Source organism: Anomalospiza imberbis, chromosome 2 (assembly GCF_031753505.1).
Source record: "Anomalospiza imberbis isolate Cuckoo-Finch-1a 21T00152 chromosome 2, ASM3175350v1, whole genome shotgun sequence".
NCBI lineage: Eukaryota > Metazoa > Chordata > Aves > Passeriformes > Viduidae > Anomalospiza > Anomalospiza imberbis.
Window position 1 is genome coordinate 80883147 of NC_089682.1, and position 25104 is coordinate 80908250.

General features: G+C 38.8%; 1 protein-coding gene across 4 annotated transcripts; it reads right to left on the reverse strand.

The window, feature by feature from the left end:
• Window positions 1–6333: 6333 nt before the first annotated feature.
• On the reverse strand, window positions 6334–21755 carry SPART (spartin). 4 transcript variants are annotated; one of them, XM_068182026.1, is made up of 10 exons: window positions 21679–21755; window positions 16003–16838; window positions 14659–14856; window positions 13549–13653; window positions 11679–11808; window positions 10698–10892; window positions 9548–9706; window positions 9381–9471; window positions 8323–8383; window positions 6436–6656 (listed from the first exon to the last, which is right to left on the reverse strand). In XM_068182026.1, the coding sequence occupies exons 2-9, from the start codon at window positions 16834–16836 to the stop codon at window positions 8323–8325; spliced, it is 1773 nt and encodes a 590-aa protein (XP_068038127.1). In that variant the 5' UTR covers window positions 16837–16838; window positions 21679–21755; the 3' UTR covers window positions 6436–6656. The 4 variants fall into 4 exon arrangements, with proteins under 4 accessions (XP_068038124.1, XP_068038125.1, XP_068038126.1 ...); XM_068182023.1 differs by lacking the exon at window positions 8323–8383 and having other exon boundaries at window positions 6334–6656; XM_068182024.1 differs by lacking the exons at window positions 8323–8383; window positions 21679–21755 and adding an exon at window positions 18036–18165 and having other exon boundaries at window positions 6334–6656.
• Between the last annotated feature and the right edge of the window lie 3349 nt (window positions 21756–25104).

Sequence of the window (25104 nt, forward strand, 5' to 3'; positions counted from 1 at the left end):
AGTGTTCAGAATAATCAGCCTTAATCATCACTGATCAAATCAATGGTGTTAGTCAATATACATTGGAAAATCATTGTCTTACATGGTCTCAATTGATGCTTAGAAATGTTTGATGTTGCATTTTTCAAACATGGAATTTCAGATCAGTTCATGGGTTTCTCAAGGTACATCTTTATGGGGTGAGTTAATCAGATTATTGCTGTGAGTGTGGTATCACCTCTGTCAGGTTCTTCCTGTCACCTTCTCTGGCTGCTTCAGTGCCAGCTCTTGACATTTGTGTGACTCTTCAGTGAGCCAGTACAGCTTCTGAAACATTAAAAACTTACGTAAGGGAAAATGTTTAATGTTCTCAGTACCTGCTGGTTGGTGATCTGAAGTGCCTTACCAGCTGCACAGGAAAGCACCAGACTTGATGGAAGGGACAGGGTGAAACTGGGAGCAATTAGTGCGCTCTTAGATCAACTCACCATTTCACAAGACTTAATGCTTACTAAAGGAACTATCTGTTCACTTTCCCAGGAAGGGGGTGGACTTTAATTTTCCTTTACTGATATATTATGAAAAAAGGGTATGGTTTTCTCAGTTCAAGTAATTCTGTTGCATGAGTAGCAAGCCAAATGCCATACCCCTACCACTTGCTGGGTAACACAGGCACTGCTTTAAAAGTTTAAAACATGGGTTATGTATTACCATTACTTTAACACAGCATAAAAACCAGTATTGCCATCCATAAGCCCATCCTGAAATGTTGTGAATTGTAATCCTAAAGTGGTAGTGGAATTGCCTGATCTAATGCCTTACTGATACTGCAACAGCAGGGCACTAATCCAGCAGGACCTAATGAATGGGAGTACAACGGTAGGATGGAGAGTGGGAAGTACAGCAGTAGGATGATGAGTGATTCTAAGAAGAAAAAGTAATTTTAATTTCACTTGTCTGATATATATTAGAGCAGGAGATGATTTTTGAGTCTCAAATTATAACTGATGCTATCAGCTAATCAGTGAATTATCATCTTTGGTGTGGGTTGAATTCAGAATTTTCTGATATAATTTAATCAAGAAACAAATTTAGAAGAGTGCTGCACTGTAACAGCATTTAAATTTAGCTGCTTATTTTGCCTTCATGTATTACTGAAAGCTACCTTTTTTAAGATTCATAATGAAAACACATTTTATAACAAACCAGTAATTTAAGTAATGACTTGGACCTAGGTTAGCATTCATAATTCACTGAGTGTACTGAATATTTACAGCAAAGGTTTTAATGAGTCACCATTTTTCTTGTTACAAGTTTTTGTGAACAACTGCTTCAAGATTAATGTAACCAGCCTGATGAATTGTTCTCAATGGGTGGGCACATTCAGAAAGCTCAGGAAGAGGCCTAGAATCACAAGTCTCAGAACAGAGGGCACAGGTGAACTGAGGGCTGCATCCCCACTCACAGCATACTCTTTCTGCCCCAGGAGACTTTAATTTGACCTCCTCTCCAGGATGCTTTCAGGTCCCACCCTCACCCAGGGATTACTAGGTGCCTTAACCAGGTAAACCCTCAGGAACCAGGTCACTGTGCACATATGGATGAGCCCAGACCACACTGGCTGGGTTGGCACAGCACAGCAGGTCTAACTGCAGGTGCTTCTCCTGATGGTTTGGGAACTGGAGTGAGAGAAAAAAGTGTCTTGTGGACTGAGGTCTTGTGTGTGTGCATGCTCTGGGGTGACTTTATGATGCTGAATTGTATCCCCATTCATCTGTTTAGCCCAGAAATAAGTTTGGCACCTTTAAGACTGGTTCCGAGTGAAGCGGGGAAGAGAAGAAGCGCAGAGTTTGTTATCAGGGACTGCACTTGCTCCCCCACATCCTGCTCCTGGACTGTGTTGTCTGCAGCACAGACAGATAGCAGGAGAGGGCGTTCCTTTGCTTTTTTGTTAGTTTTTAGCTAGTTGAGGCAGAGAAGTTCCCTGGACTGTGTTTTTTCTTCTTCTTGGAACTGTTTGAACCTGCTCTGGACTGAACACCCAGAAGAACACCAGCAGCTCACACCTGTGGCCCACCAGGCAGGGCCTGGGCCACAGCATTTCCAGCGCTGGAGGTACTGGTAACAGACTGGGTGAACCGAGCTACAGCCCACCAAGAAGACTTTATGAGTTTGTCATCTCTTTGGACTGGCAAGAGGTTTCATTGTTTAATATTGTTCAATTTTTGTGCTGGTGAATGCCTTGCCTGTTAAATAAGGTTTTTTTCCACTTTCCTCCAAGGAAATCTTTTACCGAACCAGTTGGGGGAGGGGCCGCTTGAATCTGCTTTTCCAACCCCCTTTGGAGGTTTTCTTCCAAATTTGCCCTAAACCAGGACAGTGTGTAAAACTTCAAACCATCAATATGTTTAACAATCACAGCAGTAACATAGTGACACTTGAAACACTAAAGAATTTTCCTCCATTTCTTTATTCCAAATAAATTGGTTAAAATTAGCTATATGAATACCGCTAAAAGCATTATCATAGTTTTAAGGCTTTTAATGGGTTGAGCTCAAAAATTTTTGTAAGAAAAGTTAGAAAACTTGATCACAACACAATGTGTTTTGAAAACAGAATTTTATACTTAAATATGTATTTATAATATGTAAAGGCATTAAACACTTAGGGTTACTTAAAAGCAAGGTAGACCAGTTGCTGAAGGCATAAATTAATTTTTACAAAGAAGTTATTTCTGTAGCACCAGTAACTAAGGTATGATGAATGGCTGTTTTGGCCAGGGGAAACTTGTGGATGTTGTATATTTTGACTTTACCAAAGACTTTGATGTAGTCTCCCACAGTACTTTTATAGCTGAATTGGTGAGTTCTAGATTGGATAAGTGGATCTTATCATAAGGCTCCTGGAAAATTGGTTGGGCCATCAGGCTTGAAGTGTGGAGATCAGCAGTATGACTGTTTTGACTCTGGGATCAATACCTGAGCCAATACCCTTAATTCCTGATTGATAACCTAGAAGACTAAGCTCAGCAAATTTGATGACAGCGATGAGTTGAGAGGAGCAGTTAGTATGCAGGATGAAAAGGGTGACCATTCATGGGTGGGTGTACAGCCTGGAGAAACCTAATGAAATGCTACAAAAACGAAGTGCATAGGTAAAGCTGGAGTAGTGCCTTGTTGTAGAAGACAGAGGCTTCCTAGTGAAGAAGCTGCCGTGATCCACCGACAGCTTACAGCAAACAAGACTGAAGGGCTCCTGGGCTGCCATAGCAAGGGCATGACCAGGAGCCTGAGGGGGATGGTTCTTCCACTCTGTTCAGTACATGCTGAAGTTCTTAGCTTTTGGCTCGCAAACAAGTCCCAAGGGCTGCATTAGGTCAGGAACTTGCCTTTGTTCAGGCTGGAGAAGAGAAGGCATAAGGACAGCTTAGCCTAATCAGCTATGTATAAGAAAGTCTAAATACGATGGAGAAGCCAAAGATTCCTCTAGTGTGCATGATGGAAGGATATGCAATAGAACGCACCTGCATTTAAAAATGTTTGGCTCAGTATAAGGGAAAATACTGAGCAGAGTCAAGTTGGGTAGAAATTGCTCAGAAGGGCTGTGAAGTCTTCATCCTTGGAGATAATCACAACATGAGCAGAATTGGAGCAGAGTACTGTGCTCCAGGCTGGACCTGTTTTGAGCAGGAGGAGGATTACAGACCAGGGGCTCCCTTCCAACCCTCACCATTCTATTGTAAGCTGGTCAGCATGTTTTTTGTAGTGGAAGGTAGATTTACCAATTCTTTTTAAAGGATTATGGATTTATTCAGGGAAGATTAAAAATAGGTTATTCCAAGTTGATTTTAAACCAGCATTAAACAAACCAATCAAATAACCCTTGGAATCTAGAGGAATCCATTCAAATACAGGGGTTTAGATTTGAACCATGAGATAAGAACCATGGTTTATATTTACACAATGATGAAAATGCCAGATATGGCCATAGCTTAGAATGACTTAGAAATCATTGAAAGTAATCCTCTCAAGACAAGATCTGAGAGCAATACTGTAGCAGAAAAGTCTTTGAATGAATTTGGAAGTAAGAATGCCTTAGGAAATCACATAGTAGCTCATACACTACATGGCTTAGTAAAATTTCTATGACTGCCATGTACTAAAAGATGTTCAGTGTTCAAAGAAACAAAACCAAGCTGTGAATAGAAAACCAACCTAAGACAGGAGGTTTGAAGTTCTGAATATATAAAAGGGAGAGCTGACATAAGGCAGTAAATATGAGAAGGCTGTTGCATATGGTAGAAGAATGGAGGAGAAGCCTATGGAGTTGCTACCCTGGGCCTAAAAAGTAGCAGGTGAAGCGAGGTAAGTTCATACTATCAGCTGGGAAAATTAACTAAACTTTGGAACAATGTAAAAGGGGAGATCATGGATATATCACATTATAAACTGTAAAATAGGGTAGGCATCATTCAAAAAAATAATTTTAATCCATTTTGAAAGACATACACATGAAGAGAACAACAGCAGGTTGAGCAGGACACCACTACCTGATACTGATGGCATTTAAATGTTGTTTTTCCTCAGTGTACTCCAATGTGGTCTCTTGAAGACTGTAACACCTTGATCTTAACTGTTGTTTTAATACAACTCTTTGTTTTGACGATTTATAGATGAAACTGAAGGGCATGAGCTATATGCAAAACCTCAAAACGCGAGGGAGAAAGAAGATGCAAATACCTATATCCATATTGTAAATACAGCTCATATCAACAAAAAATGCTTTTGCTACTGTTAAGTCTTCAGCAATCTTTAACTGATTACAGAAGCTGGCAAGTGGCAGACTATAGTAACAGAAATTGTTGCAGTGTACTTTGGATGGAACTTATTAGTTTGAAATATTTAATATCTAGGTAGTGAGCTTGTTTATACTGTATATATACCCAAATACTGCTATTTTATTATTTCTGAAGAAGCCCTAGTTCTTCCACTTATGGATCCATATAGCAGCTTCATATCATAAAAAAGTCAAGCACAGATTTTATCTTTATTTCCATAAATCAAAGTTACACTTCAAGTGGTTAGATCCTTTTTTTCACATTTTTCACCTTAAGCACACACCTGCAGTAGCCACCACAAAATATGCACCTATTACCATTCTAACAGACTGTAATTGTTACTGTGTTCTTTCAATCTTCTACAAATATCACTTGCCAACAACAATTTATAGTTATTTTCTCCATCTACATGAAATGGAGATAAATTCTAAGTTGCTGACATTCTGTCTGTTGCAGGTCCAGCCAATATTAGAATATGCAGCAGCTTTAAAACTCAGTAGTAAAGTGTTAAATAAGTAGCAGTGTCAAAGCATCTCAAGGATTTAACATCTTGAGTTATTTTACACTGTGCTACAAATGGGATGGCAAATCTACACAGAAGTGTCTATTCTACACAACTCTTCATTAAAAGGGTTTGTCTTCATTGTCTTTTTCAACACTTGACACCCTTGTGCAACTATCAATTTAATGGAATAAAGATGACGACCATCAGAACTATTTGTTCAAACTTAGGAGTCTTCCATCAGGAGGTTATGATATATAATCTGAATCTTTCTGAATCAGTTGAAAAGTACAGAATGCAGAGAATTTCCCAGTGCCCTCTAAAATTTTCACAGAAAAATACTTCAATCTATGCAGAACCATACTTATTCTCTTTACATAAAAACCCAAATTTCAAAGAATCTTTGTATATTCCTTATGAAGTCAACTGGAAAATGCATTTTTCTAGACCTGTAAATACCCTCTTTTAGAAGAAATGCTTGATATCTTTGGTTTACTTATATGCTGGATGAAGAAAAAAAAAAGTTTGAAAGAGAATGTCTATCTAATTACCTGAGGTTCATCTTTCATTTCTCCTAACATGAACTTTGGGTAAGATCAGCTTTTTTGTACGTTAAAAGAGAAATTCTCTATGAAAAAATGAAACACGATGCTTATTTTAGTAGTGCATATTAAATAAGACAAGGCTTGATTAGTAAAACTAATTCTTAAGGATAGTTATAAAGCCAAAACTGGTAATTTTACTTATTCCAGAATTAGCAATCCTACTTTCTGTATCACCACCTTTATAAATATAAAGTGTTACAAAAATATTCACAATAGTATTTCTATATTAATATATTATTCCACATATTATTTTGAAAAAGTGCCTAAAGATGCAAGTATATGAACTGCAAACTCATATCCTTCCAGTTGCCTAAAGCCCCGATCCAGCTGTTTAAACCCTTTGTTCTGTACTGAACAAGGAGGTGACAACTTTCATATTTCCTCCTACAAATGCTCTTCCTACTTTTACATTTTCCTGTCAAATTAAGTAACAGCTGTCTGAAAAGTAGAGTGTGAGTTATGTTCAATGTCAGATGAGCAGTGTAGTTACTTCTAAATAGGAAGTTTCAACCCTAATGTAAGGCTCTGAGAAATACTTAATTGCTTTCATTTTTTACCCTTCTTCTCATTATCCAATACTTTATATTCATCTAGCACAGCATGGCCGGTTTCCTTTGCAGTTCTCTTTACAACAGCTTTGATACCAATATTTTCAATGTTAAATGCTGTAACACCAACATTGATTGCAGAATTCATAGCATTGTCTGTAGCATGACCAGCATCCTCTCCATACCTAAGGAAAGAGAGCAGTTTTGTAGATTTGTATACTTAATATGTTAATCTTCACTGGAGTTCTTTTGAGAGCCAAAATTCAGGCATTACCAAGAAAAAATAATAAGCACAGTGCCCAAATGTCTAAAGAATAAAATTAGAATTTATGAAGCCATTTGAATAAAGGCTGGTCCCCTATCAGATCAATTGCTCTTTGAAAATTCCAAAATACTTCTACTCTTTTTCTTCAAGAACGCTTCCAGTCTTTCTCCCTTTTTTCCCCTCTAATTTTGACGAGGAAAAAACCTATCTATAGAATGTTAAGAAGGGAGGGGAGAGAAGTTTTGTGCAATCACTAAAGGTTCTTTTTCACCTTAGTTCTTAGGTAAAATTCCTACACACTCTATATAGAAAGCCAACTGTAGCCTGGGCTGCATCCAAAGCAGAATGGCCAGCAGGCGATTCTGCCCCTCTACTCTTCTCTTCTGAGACCCCCACCTGGAGTGCTGCATTATACAGAACTCCAAAAGGGTCAACAAAACTATCTTGAAGACACAATGAAAATTATGAAGCAATAAAAACTTTTGGTCTCTCCCATGGGCTGAGTCCAGCTTCTTTGTTCTTTAGTGGGCAAATTGGCAGTCTCAGACTAAGGACTCAATTGTGCACAGAGAGCACAATGAAGGAGGACAAGAGTACAGTGAGAGCAGTAACTCCAAGTGTTCTGGGTAGCCAGACATTTCTCCAGAGAGCACTGCAGTCAGACAAACCAGGGCAAAGGGAAGTGTTCCTGGCAGCACCAGAATCCCGGCAGTCAGCAGAGTTACTTTTTCCCTGTGCTTGTTATGACCAGAGGTTCGTTGAGGACCCCAAAATAAGACTAGAGAGAAGCAAAGAATATCAAAGAATCCAAAAATCTATAATGTATCGGTACAGCAGCCGGAGCACGTGGCTGGAACTTACAAGGAGACCGAATAAAAATAATTAGTGGGTTTTTTGTTTTGCCTTTAATTCTCTGATAGAGCAACAGCCTTGATTCATCAACATTGGATTTGCAGATCAGAGAATTAATCTCAGAGTAGAAGTACATGTCAGTTTGATTAGTTTGTCAATTCAATTATTTTCACCTCAGGAACATCACAAGCCAGTATAGCATCAATAAAATAAATAACCTCATTTAAAGTAGGATGGTAGCTTATCCAGTACAGTGAGAGTAACAACTTCCTAATGTCTGATAACTAATTTTTTAGTTTGCCTGCCTGAAGTGCAGGCAACTCTTTTTAAAAAATTTGTGCAGATATACACACTGCATCTATTTAAATAGTTTAGTAGGATGGGACTTTGGCAGACACATTACTTCTGAAGCTACATTTTCCCCCCATTCCAATCAACATGCATATGATGAGCATCTCTTTAAAATTCCATCCACAAAGGTACTGCAGCTAAGTTTTAGCCATTTTTTTAAATTTAGGGACACTGATGGTGCTCATTTAGCTTTGTTTCCTTTAAGTGGAATTTAGCTCATTCACTGGTATTTTGAGTGGCAGACATCTTTGTCACTGAAATAAAAAAAACAGCTTACAAAACGGAGATTATGTAAAATTTTAATCTAATTATAAGGATAGATTTTAAAGATTCCATATAGAATATTTTCAATCATATTGCAGTTAGCTACAACAGGTAGTTACTTATTGTTTTTCACGCTTAGTGTCTGTTGTCTGCTGATCTCTGTATTTCCTATATTTGTATCTAAAGCAAAAACAATTAAGGTGAATTTATGTGAAATGAGTACCAGTACAATTTCTCCTGACATTCCTACTGCAAACAACCATTTGCAATAAACCACAACTGACTAGAACTTTGCTATTTAGCCTCCTGTTTGAAATGCATCACAAGACAACCCTGAATGCCAATCTGCTTAATACTGTATGCTGATGTTTATCTTGTTACCATTGGCTTGTAGCCTGTATGCATTTTCAGCAATCCTTTTAATATCTCTTTTGCTACACTTATCACCAATTCTATTTAAACTGCTTGCTGCTGCTTACTCTTCACTTTCTATTATATCTACTGCCTGTTTTGTGAGGGGTGCATTTCATGTTCCACAGTTATTTCAGTATATTCCTTTATTCTCCACAACATATTCCCATACATGCATATAGCTTTCATCCTTCCATCATCTTAGTAACATCATCTTAATCCCAAATGTTATTGTCCTCTTCCCCCACTATCTTTTTCTAAGAACATCTGTATTCTGCAAGTGAGGCTGTTCTATTATTGCTATATATGCCTTAGATTTCCTTACAAGATTTTCTTTTTTTGTACTGCCTTGCTTTAGCCAAACCTGCTGATAGATGAGTTTCCTTTATTTTTCATAAATTTAGCTAAGTCTGTATAAATTCAGGATTAGAGCTGAGAGGTTTAAACCAGTAATTATTTTTCATAATGCTATTATACAATAGAACAAAGATATAAATCTGAACATTATTTGTAACACAGCCTGAAGCTGTAGTACTTCTACAAAGAACTAAAAAAAAAACTTCCTACAATCATTTATTCATTTCAGATTTTTGCATACAAGAGATGCTCATTACTTTGCACTTACCACCTTATCACGTGCTACATAATTACAGCAAAGGAGGCATTTCAGTTAGCTTCCCTGCACTTTCATAAGCTTTTTTTTGCCATTATGCAGAGACAATAACAGTGTGCTGTAGAAGATGAAAACAATAAAATCATAACTTACTTGTGTTTGACCGTTTTTACAGTCTCAGTTGAAACACTTTTAGCAATGCACTTCGCTGCACTTTCTAAACCTTGCCACACTGTTGAAAACCCTGTAGAAACAATCAGCTTCAGTTCATACCATTAAAAATATGCCATTAAAAAAAAAGTGTAAGGAGTGTTTATTACCTTGAACTCCACTTGCTGCTACAACCAGAGCACCATCAAAAGTAGATTTGCCATCTTTATCTTTCTTTAGGGATTCTGGAACTAATTTGCTGCCATGCTTCTTCACGTGTGGAGCCAGCTCCTTTCCGACACAGCTCGCTATAGAACATACCCCTTCAACTACCATAAAACAACAGTATGCTGGTTATTTAGTGAGAACACAGAACATCATTCTTTACAAATCTTTAATCATATTTAACAGGAAGCTTCACTGAAGTCTTAAGTGATGCTTGTATTTAAATACGCTTATATGAAAGACAGACTTTAATCCACATGTAAGTGCCCAACTAATACAAAGCAACCTTATTTTTCAGGTTCTACACAGCTGCGAATCCTAAGAAACAAGTAAGGTTGGCCCTGTGAATAAAAAGTGCCTTAAAAGACATACATACACATCTCATACTCAAATTTCAAGGAACTGTTTCCACTGCTTTGTTATCTCTAATTTGTAGATAGAGAACAAGTTGCTGCTTTCCTGACTTGTCTTCCGTAGAAGTCTTTCTTACAAGCATTCCAGCTCTTGAAAGTAGTTTAATAAAATCAGCACAATTTTCTTTTAAACTTGGATGAGTCACTAGAGAGTAAATATAAACATTATATGCAAATAAATAACAAAATTAAGTTACTGCGAGCTGTTAGGGTTTCCAGGCACTTCTGAGTAGCAGGCCATTTCTATTTTGATATTTATACATAGTCAGGTAGACTTGTTTCAGGTGTGCGTGTTTAAAAATATGCACACACACATTTTCTTGTGGTACTGTATGTTAGTAACCAATGAGAGTGGAGGTTTAAAAAAATATGGTTATCAACTTTAAAAAAAAAGAGACAACATTTTGAATTAACTGCCTAAAACTTTCAAAAGCATGTCAAACTTAAGACTATAGAGACTATTCTATTTAGGAAAGAAAAGGATGTCTCAAGGCCAAGTAATATATACTAGTCTTAAAGCACATCTCTTGCAGGAGACGACTAGGCACAAACTACTGATCTCTGAATTTTATCAAGTCAATAACTCCTCTAGTTTATTGGCTAGAGGAAACTAGCTTGCATTTTACAAAATTATTATTATTTAAGGCAAAAATATTATACTCTGTCAGATGGAAATTTTTACCTAAGAATTGGCTGACTTTCACAGCTCCTCCAGTAGCCTGTTTTGCAACATGAAGTCCCTTTGCTACAGCTGGGTTGACTTCCACAGGCTTTTCTTCTGGTTGAATGTGCTCTCGCAGTTTAGAAGCTCCTTTGTGAATAGCTTTACCCGTGTATTCTGCTCCTTTCATTAGGCCCCAGCTTACCCAAGATGCACCTTCAAGGCAAAAATTGTTTTTCTCATTATGTACAATTCTATGGACTATGATTCCTTCAGTTATCCCTCCTCTGCCTCTGCAAAACAGGAATGCTTAGAAACATTCCTGATTAGAGTCTGCAATTATATTCTCCCCTCAATGGGCCAGCACAGAAGTCTTGCAGTAATTTCTGCACCTATACCACCACTTTTTACATTAATTTTATTTAAGTTTAATACAGCCAGCCCACATCCAAATGTCAGCCTAATACAGATACTCATTTTTTTAATGGATATGCAAGCACCAGCTGAGTTAGATTTGATAGAACTGCACATCTCAATGCTATTAGCACTCAGGGAAACATACAAACCCAACCCTCTAGCCCTCCTTGGAGATTCATATACAATCAGCTGGTGGCCATCAGTATATTCCAAAGGTTCTCAGAGAAAAAAACCCACATGTTTATCTGCAGAAATTACAACAGATGCCTGCTGTAATATGTGTTCATACTGGGGTAAAATTGTTCTGTCACAGTGGTTTGAGTCCCAGCAGATGATTTTCTAATAGAGTCAAAGGAGGAGCTAAACTCATTTGCAATGAACAAACTGTTGGCAATGGATTTATATTCTGCATGGTTTTTATAAAGCTCATCAAGGCATCCTTTAGAGGATCAACACTGGAACTAGTGAACAACTACTTCTGATCACTCCACTTTTATCGGCACCCAGGCATTTAGGTGAAAACACTGTTTAAATGCCACTCACATTGGTTTCTATTCAACATAAGTCCCCTTATTACAGCTGTACCTGACAAGATTCCATGGGCAACTTTCTCACTCCATTCTGGTAACTCTTTCTGATCTTCTGCTTGTTCAGGTTGTGGCTGGATATGTACAGTCTCAGGCAAGTGAATTGCATCACTAGAGGCTTCAGAAGGCTGACAAGTGAAAGCAAACATCTGAGCATCTACTTTGCAATGTATCATCAGTATTTCTGGTTTAGATCATGCACATCCATTGTCATGTAATACTAAAGTTGTGCATGCCTTGGGTAAATGTACAGAAATTCAAGCTAAATTTAACACTCAGTTTTTCCACAAAAATCCCAGACATCCAAAAAAGCATATAAGGCAGGTCAGCTTTTTTGTACGCTTTTTTCTTCCAGCTACAATGAAAAGGTTTGCTTGCCAATGCAGCCATATGGCCAAATAACTAAGCAGGGAAAATTTACACTACTTGTTCACCAGCAAAACAGATAAGAGACTGTCCATCTCTCATTTTTATCTTCTCAGACACAAGTCAACTCTGTTGTCATTCAGCATGGGAACTGCAGTCTTTGGTTAGAGAATCCAGCTACACTAAAGGAATGCAGCTATTCAGGTTGTTTTGTTCCTCATTCTTTCCTCCCAAATTCAAAAATAAAGGAGATTATTCATGCTGTGTGCTGTTGCTGCTTTTTCAGACTGGCACAGCCAAGGAAAACATCAAACTGCGCACAATACTGACCCCTACTTAAGGCTGGGTGGACAGGTTCTTTGTTACTTCGTGTCAAACTCTACTGTTTCTGGAGTAGGTATTAATCATTCAAACACAACAACCACTACCACAGGCTGCTTAGTGCTTCTAAAAGGTGTAATATGACTTTACACAGTTCACAGACAATGTATTATTAAACTTTTAATTACAGAAACCTAAAAAAATTGTACCAATGTAAAAGTAAATAAACCCCTTAAACATTTCAAAGATTGAAAACATTGCTACTTAATGACAGAAAGAAAAAAAAATGTTTAGTCTAGAAGAGTCTAAATGAGAGCATTTATAGATCAAACCCACATGCAGATCAGAATACATAATACAGTATTCTGAATACACAGAATAGTATTTGCTATTACAGGGAATTCTTAAATTCCCCTGAAATATTTACTGGATATAAAAGCAGGGTATTGCACACAGATGAATGTTGTACTAAAACCAACATTAACAGGATGTAGAATAGATGAAACCTTAGGAGGTTGCTACCCACAAGGTTAACAATGTATCACTAACATGTACTACATCATCATTTACTGCTTGACAGCAATGTGAAATCTGGTGTTCAAGAAATGTCTTCAGCATGTGACCAAAACAGTCTGAGGGCTGGGCAGGAGAAATTACCTCAATAAGCAGCTACAGGTAAAAAACAACAACAACAAAAAAACTATTAAAAAAGCCAAACTATGTTCCAGATGTAATTTAGTTATGCCATAGGTTGGGGCACTATACAGAAAACCAGTCAACAAGACTTCTAAGATCTACCCTAAGGAGCAAAAATGGATTCTCTAATAAGACAGGGGACTCAGTACTGCAATTTTATTAAATACAGTTGTCAATTAGAGCCTCATGATTACTATGTAAAACAGACACATTAAATGGCCATCAGACTAGGCTTTAGAATACTTGTGCTATATCACAGTTTTTAAAACTTCAGAAATATGCTGATTTGAAAATGTGGCAGGCTGCAGTAACAGAATTGGTGCTTGACAAGAAACCAAAAAACAACACCACAAAAAAGCTACCCAACAAAAAAATAACCACAGGTCACAGCATACACAGCTGCTGTCAATCAAATCAGCAATTCTAACATGCATTTCTGTGACTTTTTTTTTAACTATAGAAATTTGGAATGTCCTGGGATTTACCTGGACTTTGTGGCCAGACCTCTGTTTAAATTTATCTTCAAAATGTGCTCTTTTAGTTGCTGGGAGCTCTGAAGGTAACCCTACTCTCTCATGGGATCCTGGCACCTGCGACATGGTATCAGGGAACATTAACAAAACACAAAGTTTTAGGAAAATATGGAACTAATCAGCTACCCAATTTGAACTACTTCTACACAGGAAAAATGACAGAATTTTATCCAGTGAGCCAATATCACATAATTCTGTAGTACTTTCCTCTTTTAAGTAAAAATTAGTGGCCTCCTGTGCCAGTGCAATTCCCTGCTGAACTCACCAGGATTTACACCGTAACAGAACTCTGCCCTCATGGGATGCTCCAAACTGGTCCTTTATCATCAATGAATTCAGCTTTTGGTGATTCAACAAAATTCTTGCATGAAAAGATTTAATCATGCTATAATCTTTTAAGTAGTTAATGATCACCACTCTTTCTGAGATGATGCTCCAGGGCTCTTACAGTAATATTTTCCACTTTGCTACAAATCACTGAATTTTATTGCACTTTTTTTAGACTATGTTGTTGGTTTTTTTTCTTTTCTCTGCCTGTCATCATCTTACCGCAATAAGGCACCAGATTTATCTACATTGAGATCCCACTGGAAGGCAGATTTCTAAGGTACATACTATTTTCACAGATCTTCTCTGAAGCGGCTTAACATTTTTGAACTGTAAGCATGTTTGGACATGATATTCCAAGAATGGCATCATCAAAACTACACAGAGAGTTGTGTGCATGTACACATAAGGAAAAGCATGCTTTCTCCTGAACACATAATTTCATTTTGGGTACTCTGTTCTCTTTCAGAAAAATAGAGAAAATATAAAAAATGGTCTCAAACTTCACTCTGTGCTTACAATTTAGTATTTTAAAATTTCTGTTGTCTCATCTCATAGGACCTACAGTTTCATTACAGCGCTGATTTGTCTTGGCTGCTTTATCTATTTTTCACAGATGAGCTTACCAGCCAAGACAAAAATCTGTCATTTTATACAACAAAATGTAAATATGAGAATATATTGATGATTTACACCATTTCTTATGGGCTTATAACAGAGTGCCCAGAAATTTACCTGGATTCGTAGGTCAGACATCTGTTTTAACAGATCCTCAAACAGCTCTCTGTCAGCTGCTGGAAGTTCTGAAGACAGCACTACTCCCACATAGGACCCTGGTATCTGGGACATTGTGTCGGGGAACATGTAGACCCCGGTATTGCAGCACAGAACAGGAGACTGGGTACACATCAGAGGATATAACCAGTCACAAACCTAGGAAAAACAAGTACATAGAATCAAAGGACGCTTTTAAAAAGAAAGATAGGCAGAACATACTGATACGCCATAACCTTGATTTTCCATGAAGTTTCTAGTGGAACTTTCTATGAAAGGTTCCCTGCTGATGACAGCGGGGGTGGAATTAAATTATATTTATGGTCCTTTCCAACTCAAACTGTTTCATGATTCTGTGATGAAAAATAAAAAGCCTTATACCACCTTGAAAAAAAGAAAAAACAATCCCCATGTGATTCTGGAACTATCATTCTTGATTAGTTCTGACAGTCTAATATAGAGAAAATACTAATTTCTACAGGACTAGAATTCAGGCTTGTACCCTCTTAACTGAAGTCTCGTCTTGAGGCCCAGATGAAAAGAACTGCCAAACAAGTCAGGATTCACAGTGCCTATACCACTCTGGAGATCTCAGGACAGGTTTATATGACAGGATAAATAGAAATGCATGGCTGTCACTGGCCTACTATTGATGATGCCTAACATGAGTGGAGCTGAAACAGCAGACCCCAAATCAGGATCCAGCAGACCCCAAACCAGCCAATCTTAGCACTAACAAGGAGATCCGAAGTCAGAACCCAGACCAGAAACACTATGTTCATTACAGAACATGCCCACATGAAGCAAGTAAGGACTGAAAAAGTCCAAATAATGCATCTTTTTTTATTTGTAATTCTGAGTCTGGATTAACATGGACACTCAAATTTCAAAGTATCAGTTGTCATAACTGCAATACCTTATCACTAATTGAGAATGAAGTGCATACACCCAACCCCATTTTATCCTGATTTGTTACAATAGGTGAATCAAAATGTCTTCTCCATGTGACAAAATAAGTCAATTTTATGAAATGGAAAGACATGTTAAGTCAAGTCCTTTATATACTGGAATTTACCAGAACAGTGAGCACTTGAAAACCTTGGGAAGACACAGAGATGCTTTTCACAGAAAGAGCTGCAGAAGTGTGTACTTGTAAAAAACCATTTCTGCAACACCTGTAACATCCTTTGTATTATCACAGGGATATTTAGGCTCAGAAGAGCAAGAACCTAAGAAGATTGCCTGTTAGAGCTTTATGACAGCTCTTGAAATTTTAATTAAAGGAGAAAATTATTTTCCTGTTACCTGAAGAAACGCCGGTGGACGATTCCGAGCAGCTTCACAATCTGTATCCAAGAACTTCACGATGCGCAGATAACCAGGATATGAAGGAGCACTAACCTGCCCATCAGGAGTCACAAAAAATATCTGTACTCCTTGGGGAATCAAGATCAGCTCATCTGCATCCACTCCCAGGTTTTCCAGGGGAGGTGGCTGAGTACATTTGTTGTTGTAGTAGTCCTCACTGACAGAAGAAAACTCCCCAGAGTCTGTGCCGTAGGACACAGTGAAGTGGCCATTGGTAGCTTGAGGAGTATAGGCAGGAGGTGCTTCATTTGGCAGACAAAGAGGTTTTGCAGATGATGGACTCATAGCTGGAATCTGCCCCTGACTTATAGTTGCACTATTTCCATCTGCTGCAGGCAGCTGACTTGGTACAAACAGAGAATTAGGGGGAGGGGGTCTTTCTGGCTTTTCTTTGGAAGGAATGGAGGGATACAACTTGGGCACCCCAGGAGGGGCATCCATCATAGCAGGAGATGCTTGTACTGGTGGAGTGTTTTGCCCCAGACTGCCGAGTCGAGCACGAACATTTTGCAGGGTCTCTCTCATCTTCTGCTGCATTTGCCTGGCAGACTCCCACTGGGACCCTACACACGCAGGACCCTCTGATGGAATGCTAACTCCTCGGAGCAAGTGGTCAAGCCCTTGTTCATAGTAACTTCTTGCCTCTTCCTTCTGACCCAGTTCATCTGTATTCAGTCCTTTATTGATAAAAATAAAGGCTTTCCTGTACTCTTCATTAATGGCTTTAATATTTGCATCTTCTTGCATAACCGGATCCCGTGGTTGTTCCATTACTGCAAATTAGAATAAAAATCATTAAGAATTTACAGAGAGAAAGCCAAACAATGTTTACCTTAGAATAAAATGTCTTCTTAAAGATGACCCTACTGCGTGTATTAGCAGAAATCTATCTAGTTGCTTGGAACAGTGTCTGATGTTATGGTTATCTCCTAATAACATTCAGATTCAGCTGACATGATTCCAAGACAGCAAGGAATCTATAACCATCAAATCTAGTTACATCACAGATATTTATTTCTTTAAGTTAAACATCAGAAGAACATGGACACGCCTGATACTAAATTTTTCATCTTCAAGATCAGAAGCAAACAAGAAGAATAAACAAACAACTTTAAAAAAAAAATCTAACTTTTCCGAAAACATCTCTAAGGCATTAAAAAATTCAGTTACCATTTTGTCTATTTAAATAAAGGCTGAACTTACAAACAGTACATTTCCATTTGAATAATTTAAGAGAAAACACTCAACAGATTTTTAGATCTCAATCAACTAACATCAACAAACAAAACTGTGAAATACTTTGAACAGTTAAAGCTGTGCTTTACAAAATAAAAACATGGAATTACTTATTTCCATTATAGTGTTTATGGAGTGAGAAACAGCAATTGGTGTTTTACAATCCTTGCTCCCCTGGTAACAAAAATTGAAAGTACCAACACATACAGAAGTTTTCAGGTTTTTGGTCTGTTTTGGAATGTACTCCTCAAACTGCCTGATGTATTTCAATTGAAGAGCAGAAAAGAATCCAGTAGGTTTGTCTGAATTCTAAAATGTTTTAACTTACTGTTTTAACTGTACACAAATTGTTGGTCTTGGCCAAATACAGGAAATACAAATAATTCCAATGAATTTGGGTTTGGTTTGGGGCTTTTTTTGTTTTTTTTTTTTTGCTGGCAGCCTTGAGAGGCATTGTTAATTTAGGAAAATCAGGCAATTATACTAAAGCAGAATAATGATCATGGACAACAAAATGGGATACTATATTAATTTAAAGAGCAGATGTTTTCAAGCAAAACCATCATTCTCTGCTGTAAGGGAGATGAAAGAAAGGAGACATCTGTCAATCCCAATGATATTAAACCACAGAAAACATGGGGTTAAGTAAATCCAAATGCAAAAAAAAAAAAAAAAAACAAAAAAAAAAAACAACAACTTCCATTATATGGACAGAAGCATTAACACCAGCGCACAGGGAAGTGGTGAGAATTCAAACACTGAGCCACACTCAAGGAAGCTGTGCCAGAAGAGGAAGAGGTGGGCAGGTTTTTTTCCTGATTAATCAATTACTCTTCCCTAGAAGGTGTAGGTTTGGCTTACCAAGGAAATACAACAAAGGCTAAGAGATTGGATTAGTCTCTACAAATATAATGACTGAAAATAAAAAATAATTACTAGGAAAGAAAAAATAATTAATTCCAAACATTGTAATAAAATCCTGAAATAGTACCTACATTTAAGTTTACTTAATATCTCCTCTTGTTTTAGACTATCAACAAACTAAAAAAATAATCTGGACAATATCCTTCCTCTACTCCAACAAAAACAGAGAAACTTATGAAGCACAGGTCATGAAAAGATTTTAAAGAGGCAAAGAATACTTTGTTCTACTCCCACACTCTTTATAATCAAAATGCAGACAGCATTTAGGTGACCGATGGATCTGCAGTCACACAACAGAAGTGCCATGTAATCTGGGAGGCATCTGTTTCTATGATGCTACAGAATCCAAGTTCACGTAAAAGTCAGGACGCGTGGTTTCAGTACAATAACAGATAAGTAGCTCAGAATGTAACAGGGGTGCTTGAGAAGGCAGCCCAGTGGAGTGGGTCAGCAGCAGCTCAAGCCACCAGGTTCACTGATGGGTTTACTGCCCATCATGTATCAAATTTTGGTCTAGAGGAGATTTTTCTGATTGACTGCAGTCACTTGTTGCCAAGAGGCTTAGCATCTTTAAGCTAAAGAACAACACTGGCATAAGTGTGTATTTCTAATCACCAAGGATATCACTTTTAGAAGTTAAAAGGATGTTCCTGACTAGCACAACAGCAACCAGTTAAAGAAAAAGCATTTGGAAAGAACGCCTTACAAGGTTGTGAATATAGCTGGATCCTTACAGCAAAAAAAAACTGGTGAGCCAAACCACATCACTGTGTGTCAACACTTGTACTTACTATTAAAAAATCCACTTTTCCTTTTAATTAGGGTATGAAGATGAAAACCAATTTAACAGTAAAGACTCTGATTTGATAATTTTAGGACTCTGACTTGAGAACTGTAGGTTGCTAAAACACAGAAGGCTTAGAAGAACAGACAAGTTTAATCTATCAACACCATTTACTTCTCTATTGAGCAAAAGGTACTGGCTTAAGATTTTTAGTGCCTGTATCCCCAAGCCCGTATAAAGTCCTTTCTCAAGGCTTGAAGTAAATGAATAATTTGTGTGAACACAACTGCAGTACAACAGTTCCCTTTGACCCATGTTTATTGATTTTTTCCTGGGTGAGGCTAATGAAAAGATACTTTACAGATTTCAAGTAATTCTTTTGCTAGTGATTGTTAGCATATAACAAGAAGAGACATCAAGTAAAATCCTAACTACATTTCACCTTGATATTTAATTGATTTACTCTTCACTGTATAGTTCTCATGCTCACAACAGCACTGTTCTTAGTAAAGCTCAGTCTTTAATGACACTAGAAAAGGTCTGTAAGGAAATGGAGATGTCAGCACCATCAGTGTCCACACAGCACTGGTGCACGGCAGAGCTACAAAAGCTGGCTCAGGAACATTCATTCTTAGTAACTGATTACAATTAATACAAAAGAATGGATGGTAATAAATAAGCTTATCTAATTGCTCCCTCACAACTCAAGAATAAATGTTCTCTGAAAGAGAACATTTAAACAGCAATGTGATCATATCCAAGGAATATCCTCATTCACTATTATTTTCAGTGTACAATCTTAATACAGCATTTAAGTATCCTACATGTTTTAAAATTTATCTGTGATCCACTCCTGTACAATACTAAATCTTATTTCCTCTGTTTTAAATCTGTAATGAATGGGAATGGGAAAATGTGTATTACTGAATACTGAGAGCATTGCAAGCCAATCTTTGGTCCTATGGCCTGTTCATATCAGCCCAGATCTGTACCATTTAGTGTTAATTAAGATTTAGAGGAACTTGTCTCAGAGAAAGCCAGTCCGAAACCGAGGCAAGAACTTAAGGACACTGTAGATAATCACAGATCAGTCGAGCACTTGAGCCCTTTTTCTTCTATCAGTACAGATATACTCTGGTTTTAAGTGACTTGACCAGAGGAGGCTACAGTGCAACAATGAAACTGGAGTTTAATTTGATATTGTAAGCTAACATCTCACCCATCCTTCCACTGAAGCAGCAAACCCCACTTCATTAAAAAGTAATGTATATTAACAAAAATACAGGTCAATGGTGGATCTCATTGCTAGACTGTCAACATGAAGTCTAAGGCTTATTAGGAGGATTAAACAGCCTGATTGACAGAGGTAGGATACACTTGCCAACTCACTATTTTTGAAGGAGAGTAGGGGAGGAAAATGCAAATCAAATTTAAAAAAAAACGCCAAACTAAAACGCCCAAGAAACATCCAAGAGTTCATCTTATTTGTCAACTGTTTTCCTCTCAGCCACCAATCAAGAAGTACCATGTAAACACAATTGTTTAAGCCTTATTTCTGTATGAAAACAGCAAGTAAGAAAGTATTAGTAACTTTCAAAAATTGAAAGAATTATACTGTATCTAGAATGTAAACTAATACAAGCTAAGAAAATTATCTTTTTATGATTTTAGCTTATATAAATTGTTTAAAGAAGCCTTTAAATTGTTCATTAAGTGGTGGCCTAATCCTAGTTTTTAAGCAAAGAAAAAAAATTTGCCAGGCTAGATAGTATCACAGACTAGACAACAGAAAGAGTCAGTAATTAGCTATTAAAGTAATTCTTCCCTCTCAAAATTACCAAATACTTCAGTAAACTGCCATCTTCTGACATTTCAACTTTACACCTTCTTGTCAGGCTGGTATCCTAGCACCTACATTCACTCAGCCAGCACGTCTAATTTTCCTCATCTCCTGCTGCTTTAAGATTATTTCTGTCCAAATAAAAGAGCTTCCTTCTTGACTCCTTGGTCTGCACCTCCATCACACGCTGTCACCGCAGAGCTTTCAGGCCCCGGGTGCCTGTCACTGGTCTAAAAGAGAAGGCAGAAAACCAGGAGGGCAGACAGCGCCCTTCGTCTCGCAGCTGCGCTGCCCAGCACCGACGTCTTTCGCAGCGCCGAAGTACAAAGACATCGCGCTACCATTCCAAAACATTGCAAGATCGTCATGGAAAATTCAGTGTTATGTAAGACTGCTATTTAATACTATTTCATTAGCTATGCGTGCCTGCCGGTTTCTGATCACTACCAACGTTTTACCAGATTCAAGAAACTCAAAACTGTCAGACACGAATCCTTTAAAAACAAAACAACAAGACAAAATAAAAGGAGAGCTTTTCGAAGTACTCTGACAAATATCCTCTCAAGACATTCAATACATTATTTACCATCAGGGCCACCTCAACCTCCCCACATGACGGCCCTCCCCGCCTCTCCCTCCCATCACCTGCCCGCGGGGGCTCCCGGCTCTCCGGCGGCAGCTCCACGGCGGCCGCCCGGCCTCGGCCCGCTCCGCTGCCTCCCCCTGCCCGCCCCGCTACAACCAGCGCCCCCCGGCTCCGCAGGATCCCCTGACAGCCCGGCAGGATCCCCTGACAGCCCGGCAGGGCCCGACCCCGCGCCCGCCTCACCGAGCCGGGAGCCTCCGCCGCGCTGCGCCCAGCCCAGCCCAGCCCAGCCCGGCCCGGCCCGCACCGCCCCAGCCCGGGTCAGGCGGCAGCGGGCGGGGCCGAAGCGTCGCGGCTCTGGCGTCACCCGGTGCGGGCCGGCCTGAGCCCGGGCGGAGCTTTGTCAATTAATTAATGACACTGAACGATGCAACTTGTCCTGAGTTTGGTGGGGTTTTTTTTTGGCTGCTGCTTGTTTGTCGGTTTATATTTTGGAGGGTTGCTTGTTTGTTTATGTGAGTTGGGTTTTTGGTTTTTTTGGGGTTTTTTTTAGGGGGAGGGTTGGAATGCTACACACAGGATTAAAAATGCAAAATTGGAGATGCAGATTTAGAAAGTAGCGCGTCTCATACCATATCCCTAATTAAACTTCTTCTTTTTATTTTTTTTTCTTTTTTTTTTCTTTTTTTTAATGCTCCTGATCTTCAGGAGGAACAGAGGTCTGCACGTTGATTTCACTTCACCATAAAGTAATTTCGCTGGGAACACGGAAGATCACTTCTCTTTTGTCTAATGGTTTCTGTGGCTCTCACCACCATCTAGGAGCAACACGTCAAACTGAAAAATAATGTAGAGCCCCATTGATACCATGGGAATTTTTTTCCTATTGTTTTTCAGTAGCCGAGTGGCTTTGCCATTTGTAAGGAATTGAGTTAGTCATTTAAATCCAAATATCTTTTCATCTTTTAATAAGAATCTGCAACTCTAATTAGCTGTATATGTGTGTACAAAAGTACATATAGCCAAATTCTAGTTATGGACTTGGTATGTATACCCAAAAAATGGAAATATAAGGAAAATGGAAATATAAGGCCTAAAAGCTCTCATGCTGAAGTCTCCCCTTTGATGCCATGTTTTTTCATTTAATTTTGACTCTTTAATTGTGCCAGAGAGGCAGGCTGCACTGAGCAAGGTTGTATTTCCAAGGGTGGCTGTCTCCAGGTGAGACTTATTTACCGGCCTGGGCAAGCTGGAGCTGGTTGCTGCCCTAAGTGCTGGGCTGTGGGAAGGGGGATCTGCATTTGTGCACTAGTACTGTGAAAAAACAAAAGAAAAATTATCTCACTGAACATCCAGCACTTGCCTTAGAACATGAACACTCATGTTGTCAGTGAAACTTCCAGCTTCTCAGTGAAACAGCTGCTCAAATTACTGGATATAATCTGGCAGTATTTTACTGATTTGCAGCTTTGATAAGCAGTGCTAAAATTCTTCTGCAGCTTCATTTCCAAGTGGAAAGTTTCTAGCCTGGTTAAATCTAGCAAAGGTACATTCCACGGTGCATGACTTTTTACCTGTGCTAGCTCTTCCAGAACTTGCTGGGTTCCAGCCCTGTTAAGGCTCGCTAACTTGGTTTCTCATGTACTGTGTGTGTATACCAACTGTGAATCAACATTTAACACACTCGGGACCATAAGAAATTAACAGTAAATACTGACTTTATGTAGTGGCAGCCCTGTCCAGCCCTTTGACAGATGGGTTTACCTCTAAGCTTCATTTAGCGCCAAAGTATCTCTGGAAATTTGTCACACATTTGGTTTCTTGCATAACATTTTTCTAGGAATTCTGTGTTCCAAACTTTTCACATGCCCACTCTGCAATCCTTTTCCTACTGACCAGAAACAGAGAGCAACCTGAAAAAGTTGTCCACACATCAGGAAGAATTCCTCTTTCTGAGCAGCAGTGAGGACAATATTTGTATGTGAAGCAGTGTGTGGACAGATGAGGGTTTGGACTGGTGGAGAGGGCCCTAAACATTTGTTTAAGCAGATGGTAGGTTGTGCTCAGGTAACCAGATGTCACTAGATTAGTATGCAGGTATACACAGAGCTTACAAGGAAATAAAAAAAAAACATTTTTATAACAAAAAGTGACACTCTCTTTTGAAGCAGGGCCACAAGAAAATAGGAGGACTTTAAAATGTTTTTAACCATGCAGAGGGTACCTTTGCCAACATTGTTTTGTGGGAGCAGACCTTGCAAGGTCCAGAAGTTGATGAGGGGCACAGCAGTGTCAGAAGCGAGGGAGGGATGAGCTGGACAGGTGAGTACCAAGGCTGTGCTCTGAGCTGTTACAGGAACACATGGGCACGTGTGCCCTGACCTTTCCTTCCACAAGACACTGCTCTGCTGTATCACCCCCCCCACCTCACAGGGCAGTTTGTATCTGCTGTGCATTTATATAAGCCCCAGTACTTTTGCTTTAAGTCAGAATTAGACTGAGGGGTGAATCGCTATCATGACGTGTTCCTTCCTACAGCTATAGAAATAAACTGCTTTTGCCTCACCTGAATCTGCAAATATTAAACTGTGTGTTTTTTCTGCAAGTCTTCAACCTCATTTGTAAATGCTAATTCTGCTTATGGTAAGCTATATCTTTAGTGATTTCAATCTTAACATCCACTGTGGGCCTGCTTAGTTTTTGTCTGCACTTTCATTAAAAAATTCCCCTAAATATCTCCTTTTTATACTTCAATAACATAAAGTTCTATGCAAGCTAGGCAATATCTGTGGATATATCCATATTAAGGTATATAGGCATGTATATCTATTTCTAAGCTATTTAAACATCATAAATGGTAAAATCATTGAGGGATCTCAAACTGATCTGTAAATGCTAACAAACCTGGGGGAGCGAGGCTGTGAGTAAAAATGATGTAGGAATTCTCCCAAATCACTTAGTTGTATGCAAATAAATTCCATTGACTCACACCGAATGCCAGTACAGCTGTAACCTGGTTACACATCCAGTGGGAATCAGGCTGCATAGACAGAGTGCTTTAAGTCAGCAGCCACTGAATCACTGATGGAAGCACAATAAATCACTGTTGTGTGGGTACAACTGAATATATAATTATTCCACAGCTTCTAACAATAGTAAAAACTTCTGTGGTAGACCTTTTTCTGACTTCAAACTCCATAATCGTTTGCAGAAAAATTATCCTGAGGCCAAGTGAGGAAACAGCAATAGCAGCTGTCTGACAAAGGTAATATTGCATCTTTTTAGAATTATGCCAGCCACTGACCTCAGACTGAACTGGCACTTTGTTAAGCTGCAAGAACACATCTTCTGCATCTCTGCAGTGTTGACAGCCTTGAGCTACAAGCAGGGATGATGCACTTAGAGCAGATGAGTATGGAACATCTGGAAAGGCACCTGCTTCCTGAGACAATCCTATCTGGGATGGCCAGTCCCAAAGGGTGGTGGAATAACCTGGCTGTTACCAGTACAGCCTTGGGAAGAAGCAGGCTCTAGTTCAAAGAAACAGATCCAGGTCCAGACAGTATCTGTGCATTTGGCCATGTGCCAGGCTGCTGTCATCTTGTGCAAGGTTTTTCCCTGCCTTTTGCTGGAAGCAATTATTTGCATGTGTGTAATCACTAAATGCTG